The sequence below is a fragment of the Physeter macrocephalus genome, unplaced genomic scaffold (genome assembly GCF_002837175.3).
Source record: "Physeter macrocephalus isolate SW-GA unplaced genomic scaffold, ASM283717v5 random_1742, whole genome shotgun sequence".
In the NCBI taxonomy this organism is placed as follows: domain Eukaryota; kingdom Metazoa; phylum Chordata; class Mammalia; order Artiodactyla; family Physeteridae; genus Physeter; species Physeter macrocephalus.
In genome coordinates, this window is record NW_021146604.1 from 16,938 (window position 1) to 23,374 (window position 6,437).

At 60.6% G+C, this 6,437-nt stretch overlaps 1 protein-coding gene across 1 annotated transcript; it reads right to left on the reverse strand.

Moving 5' to 3' along the window:
- Nucleotides 1–1,125: 1,125 nt before the first annotated feature.
- Nucleotides 1,126–6,147, reverse strand: EN1 (engrailed homeobox 1). Its single transcript, XM_024115043.2, has 2 exons — nt 5,236–6,147; nt 1,126–2,187 (listed from the first exon to the last, which is right to left on the reverse strand). Exons 1-2 carry the CDS (start codon nt 6,122–6,124, stop codon nt 1,871–1,873), a joined length of 1,206 nt encoding a protein of 401 aa, XP_023970811.1. The 5' UTR covers nt 6,125–6,147; the 3' UTR covers nt 1,126–1,870.
- Between the last annotated feature and the right edge of the window lie 290 nt (nt 6,148–6,437).

Below are 6,437 nucleotides of genomic sequence, written 5' to 3' on the forward strand. Positions count from 1 at the left end.
TACACGTGATCACAGATACACACGAGGTTTTCGGGACACCCACGTATCTGGCCACACGAGTACAGGTACATACATACATACTACAGAAGACAGGGGAAAGCAGAGAGAACAGAATTTACCATTCAGAAAAAATCCTGGACCAAAGGGAGATAAGAAGGGACCTCCCCTTCCTCCTCCTGGTCCCTGAATGGCGGGGTCCAGTGGCTACCCAAGAAGGCTAGGCACCAGGGTCTGGGGCAAGTGTCCAGACATTTCCCTCTATGAAGTCCGGGGGTCCTGGGGTTCCGGGGGGCGTGTGTCTGCGCCCCGCTCGGTCAGAAAGCAAGACAGGCTTTGTTGGGATTGTGAAAGGGACCTGCTTAGGCTTTGGGTTAGGGGCGAGTCAGGCCTGTGCCCACGTCGGAGGTCGCGGCGCAGAGAGATCCCGGCAGCTGACCGAGGGGCTGCCGCTCTGCATAGCTTCCCAGCATCCGGGCCTCCTCTCCCGGTTTTACGGAGCCAGGAGCTCCGAGCCCTGCGAGGCTCGTGTGCCGCCCTGGACCAGCCGTTTCGTCAACGAAATCACTTCTCCAAACGAAGAGAGGGAAGTCCAGGCAGCCCGAGGCGCCCCTCGCTCAGGAGGGGAAGCAGCCCCTCACCGCTGCCCCGCCCTGGGAAGGCCTTCTGCTTCTAGAGGAGAAAACCTCCAGCAAAACTCGCATCAGAAAAAAAAAAAGACAGAGAAAGAAAAGAAGCAAGCTGGAGCCAGGAGCAGGTTGACCCAGAGCAGGCTGCAGCCGGGCTGGTCCTGGCTCTGCGCGGGAAGCAGCCCAAGAGCCCGGCAGTGTTTCCGAAGTCAGGACTGGGGGTTTCCGGCCTTTGGGCTCCTTTGAAGGCAATCGGAGACCAAGAGTGTCCCTCCAGACCCTCCAAACCCGGGCCATCCCCGGGTCTGGGCCGCCCCTATCACGGCGCCCCCCTGGCGCCCCGTATTCGTTGTGTGGTGATGGATCTTAAAGGCCCGGCCGAGCCGCCGGGGCTCCCAGCGCGGTGAGCGCGCGCTCTGCGCCGAGCCGCCGTTTGCCTGCGCCCTCGCCCTTCCCCAGCCCGCAAAGAGGAGGGCCGCCAGCCGCTCGTGAGCACAGTGTACACTTTATTTCAGACTACAGGTTTCTGAACATAATAAAATCTTTGGCTTGTAGCGGCGGTTCAGTCTCGCAGTCTGTGGGGTCGTATTTCTCAACAAGTCTCCGGCAAACGAAAGGGGTGGGGGGCAGGACAGACAAACCGACAGAAGGGGCCGGGAGAAGGGCAGACACGCGAGGAAGCACACTCTCACGCACACAAAGAAAAGTCCCAGAGAAACGAGGGCCAGCGATGCGGGGCGGGAGGCACCGGAGAAGCAGTAACATTCAAAAGAAAACGAAACTGGGCCGGGGGCAGCGAGGCGGAGGCGGGGGATAAAATAATTATAATAATTATAATAATTATAACAATAATAATAAAGGAGATTAATAAAAAGTCCAGCAAATAGAGATCGCTACACATAATTCTTTTCCTTACCTGAAATTAAATATATACAAGGTCGTAAGCGGTTTGGCTAGATAGAGCTTTAAGGAGTTCGCAGTTTCGTCCCTTATACTGTGAAGAGAGAACTGATCTGATTTTTCGATAGCACCTGTCCGAGTCTTTCTCTCTTTGGAAAAATGTCTCGTTCCAACGCGACTCTCCGTCCTGGGGACCCCCTTCTCTCTCTTTTCCCTGTTGTTCCCTTCCTCCTCCTTTGCGCTGATTATTTCTCCCCGGGCGTGGGGCCGGCAAGGCGGCGGTGGCGGTACCAGGAGGGGGCGCGGGCGCGGCGGCCGGACCGCGCGGCCCCTGCCGGTGGCGGCTACTCGCTCTCGTCTTTGTCCTGGACCGTAGTGGTTGAGTGGTTGTATAGTCCCTGCGCCATGAGGTGCAGCGCCAGGCCGTTCTTGATGCCCGTGGCTTTCTTGATCTTGGCGCGCTTGTTCTGGAACCAGATCTTGATCTGGGACTCGTTGAGGCTGAGCTCCTGGGCCAGGGTCTGCCGCCGCTGCTCGGTGATGTAGCGGTTCGCCTGGAACTCCGCCTTGAGTCTCTGCAGCTGCTCGGCCGTGAACGCCGTCCGCGGCCGCTTGTCCTCCTTCTCGTTCTTCTTCTTCTTTAGCTTTCTGGTGCGCGGACCTGCAGCGGCGGAGAGGGACGGGTGGGAGGTGGGGACGGACGGAGGGCAGAGGGGAGGGGGAAGAGGGCAGACGAAGCCGTGAGAATTGCGGAGCCGAGCAGGGATCGTGCCCCGCGCTTCCTGGTCGCTAGCCGAGGCCCCGCTGCCGCCGCCCCCCACGTATCCCCCGCGCCCGCTAGCCCCTAGAACAATCGGCTGGCTACCGGGGTCGCTGGGTTCCCCTCTGGGATGCCCGAAGGGTCACGGAGGCAAGTTGGCCGAAGTTGTGTGTGCACCCACACCCCAGATATTTGGAGCTCCATCCAGCCCAACCCAGAGTTGGAGATCAGGGGCCTGCTGTCTTCACAGTTCCGGAATAAAAAGAGGCTCAACACTGGAGTAGTAAAGACACTAGGACAGGATTGCCCTGGGGAAATCGCCAGCCTGAAAGCCAATCCTCTCCCCCTCCTCAAGAAGCGCACCTACACCCACACACCTACAACAAGACCCCATCTGCTTGTAGCTATTAACTCCAGTAAACAAGGGCATAAGGAGGGCGCTGTGAGAGACCCGTCTAGCTCCGAAGTATTCAGCATCTGCTCTCTCGACCTGTTCTTCTGTCCCTGTGGCTTAAAACGAAGCCCTTTATAGGGTCCCAGGAAGACGCTGGCCACCCGTTTCCCTGAAAAGGGAGAAAAGGCCTTCACCTGGTTGTATGCCTTACCCACGTGCCCTGGCCCCTGAGTTCTCTGTTTTGTCCCTTGGATGGTGCCAGTAAGAAAGAGAGGGCCCTCCCCATTCCTGCACCCAGCAGCACAGGCACGTCTCCCTCATCTCTCTTTTGGACACAGAAGCTGCAATTTCAGGATTGAAGACTGAATAACAAAAGCAAGCCAGAGCTGCTTTTCCTGCCCACCTATTTGCAAGGTTATTTATCCACGAGCAAAACAGGGGCAGAGGAACGCAGAGAGTGGGACATTCCCGACAAAAATCTGTGCTCTGCCTCTAAGATGGGTATAGGAAGAGGCCACAGGAAAGCTTCCTAGGAAAGTGAAGTGTCCCTCAGAACCTAGTCTGCGAAGAGGGCTGCTACGGAGCCCAGCCCTGAAGAGAAAATGGCAAAGAGAGGAGGCTGACTCTAAAGCCTGCACCTTTGCCCATCAGCCTGCACGCCCAAGTCTCCTGGCGTTTCCTTGCTGGGCCCTGTCATGGTTATGGGAGCTTCCTGAGTCAAGTGAAGTCCCTGTCAGGGTTGTTAACCTATAAAACTGTCTGGAAGAAGGGTCTTCCCCGGCATCTCCAAACCTAGCAACAGAGGGGTAAACTGGGCAGCTGGCTTCTGGGGCAGACCAGCGCTGGGGTCACCAGCTGTTCTGTGACAAAAGAGTCCAGGCCTGGCCGACCCGCAAGTCTGGGTTGGGGCTTGTCTCCCTGAACTGCCCATGCAGGAGAAGGAGCCAGCACCCTGCCTCCCCAGGCTCGTAAGAAGAAAAGCGGCCAAGAACAAAGACAAGGCCCACTCCTGAGCCCGGTGCAGAAAGCACTGGGAGGCGGGGTGGGACGGGAGGAAGGCCTCGGTTTACTGTAGTCATTAGCCTATCGAGCAGAGATGGCCCAGGAAATGTGTACATCCTCAGAAAGACCCTGCTGCGCGCTGTGCGTCCTGGACGTGGTTAGAGTGTTGTTGTTGTTGCTGTTGTTGTTGTGTGTGTGTGTGTGTGCGCGCGCGCGCAAAAGCAGGAACACTTGTAATAAAATCGTAGCCTCCTGGCCAGCCCCAGCCTCACGGCCTGACAGCTCAATCACTCTATCCATCAGGCGAGTCAATCAAAGCAGCTTTTCGGAGGTTCAGGGAGCCCGTGTCAATAACGGGGCTCGAGATGGCGGGGGCTGATAGCGCGCATCGATCCGCGCCCAGCCGGCAGCGGTGGGGAGGCGGAGACCAGCCAGAGTAGAGCGGCGCACCGCTACGCCGTGCCCGGCCTCCTGCCAGACCCAGGTGGCCGGAACCCCAATCGGAGGCCAAGAACCCCTGCCGCCCTCCTCGTGGCGCCCACCGGTCTCCCGGGAGCTGCAGTCCGGGGAGGCGGGCAGGCCGCAGCCTCCTCTCCCAGGGCCTAGCGGCTGTCCCACAGTAGGTCTCAGCTTGGGGTTCCCGAAGCGCAAGGAGTATGTGGGTAAAGGGCCGAATCGAGAAAAACGGGCCTATGGCTGACAGCAATCTGCTATCTGGCAGACGTGCGAAAGGAAGGAGTAAAGGAAGGGGCAGGGCGGGAGGATGTGTGAGGCGCGCTTCGGAGAAGCTGGGCCGGAGAGGGGCTCTCATGCCCTCGGCCCAGCTTTCTGACCTGAGCCTGACCTGTCTTCTCTCCCACTGTCTGTCAGCTCTAGAAAACCAGGGGCCAGGGGCTCTCGGCACCCACCGTTTCGGCAACCGCCCTTCCCTGAATTCCACCCACCCGGGTCAGACTCTCTTGGCTACCCGGCCTGGGAAGAGGGACAGCGATCTGACGCGTTTCTCTCTCTTCCTGTGTCTCCTTAAATCTATCTCTATGCAAGTGAGCTCTCCGCAGAAAATATCGATATCGTGTTTGTGTCTGTAAGAGCACAGAGTGAAGATTATTACTCTAATCAAAGCTTTGCTCGATTTCGGCCTTCGCAGGACGAGGCTGGCGGGATTTCAGACCCAGATTTCTAGGCCCACCTTCTTGCTGATTCTAAAAACCCCTTTCCCTGGACGAAAAAGCAATGACTGCTTGTGTCTTTCCTAAGAAAAATAAAGGTAAAACACAAAGAAGGCCGGAAGGGCTCGGGAGTTCAAAACCGAAGGCTCGAGCTTCCCGTGCCATGGGCTGTAGCCTCCCGGGAGGTGGCCGCAGAACCCAGGAGCGCAAAACTGGGTGCAACGCTCGACTGTCACTGGGACCGAGGTCAAGGAGGAGGAAGCGGGCGTGAGAGAAGAGAACACCCGAGATCCGGCATGCTCTCCCCAACCCGGAGGCTAAGAGTTCTAGGGGCGGCGTCCGCGGAGCCGAAAGGCACGGCGCAGCCTGGGGCTGGGTACTCACCGGAGGACGGACGATCCGAGTAGCGCGTGCAGTAGACCCAGGCGGGCCACACGAGGGGCTGCTGCGAGTCAGTTTTGACTACGGGCCCGCCGTTGGCTGAGCCCATTAGCAGGATGGCCGGGTTGCTGTGCTCCGGGTACTTAGCACCCTGCGCTCCCGGGCTCCCCACGCCGCCTCCACTGCCACCGCCGCTGTCCGAAGGTTTGGCCGCTGCTGCTGCCGCTGCCGCTGCTACGGCCGCCGCAGCCGCCGCCGCCGCCGCCGCCGCCGCCGCCGGGTTCCCAGCTTTGGACGCACCCGCTCCGCCGGCGGTGGCTGGCGGGGAACCGTCGGGTGGGCCACAGTTCGCGTCCGGGACGCACAGGAGTGAGGCGGCGCCTGGCGCCCTCGTGCCCAGCGGGTGGACAGGGTCTCTACCTGCGCCGGTCTGGCCTCTGTCACGCTCGACCCGACCTCCTCCTGCGCCTCCTCCGGCCGCCGCCGCCGCCGCCACCAGGAGCTGCGGCGGCGGCTGCTCCTTTTTGCAGCCGAAGTCCGGCCTCAGGATGTTGTCGATGAAAAAGTTGGTGGTGCGGTGCAGCTGGGCCGCAGGCTGCGGCTGGTGAGCAGGCGCCGCGAGATGCTGCTGCGGCGGCGGCGGCGGGGGCGGGGGGTGCGGGGGGAGATGCGGGTGGTGGGCCAGGGGCGGCAGGCAGGGCGCCGCGGGCGGCGAGGGGGGCGCGGGCTGCGGAGACACCGGCACGCTGTCTCCATCGCTGCCGCTGCTGCCGCTGGCGCCAGGGCTGAGGCTCAGACTGAGGCTGCCGGGGGCCGCCGCCGCCGCCACTGCCGCCGCCGCGCCGAGGCCCGAGTCGCGCTGACTTTTAGGTTCCGGCTGCTGTTCTTCCATGCTCGGCCGCCCCGCCGCCTCGGCCGCCGCGCCGGCCCCCGCCCCCCCCGCCTCGCTCCCCACCCCACTTTGCCAGCGGCCCGTGTGGGTGCGCGGAGGAAGGAGGCCGGCGAAGCCCCAGCGAAGGCACGGGGCGGGTGCAGAAAGAAAAGCCCAGGCGCCTGGCCTGGATCGCTCGCTCTTATCGAGCAGATCTCGCTGTTTCTCCCTCTAATTTGTAGACATCCAGATATGGAGACACTTGGCTATTTCTTTTTTCTTTCTGCAACCAGATTCAATGATTTGTTTTAAATGGGGAGTAAGCCACGGCCAA

Coding starts and splice junctions, on each gene's coding strand:
- EN1 (XM_024115043.2), bottom strand. CDS start 6,124: ATGGAAGAACAGCAGCCGGAACCTAAAAGTCAGCGCGACTCGGGCCTC. Junction 2,188..5,235: donor CTCGGATCGTCCGTCCTCCG/GTGAGTACCCAG, acceptor CCGCCGCTGCAG/GTCCGCGCACCAGAAAGCTA.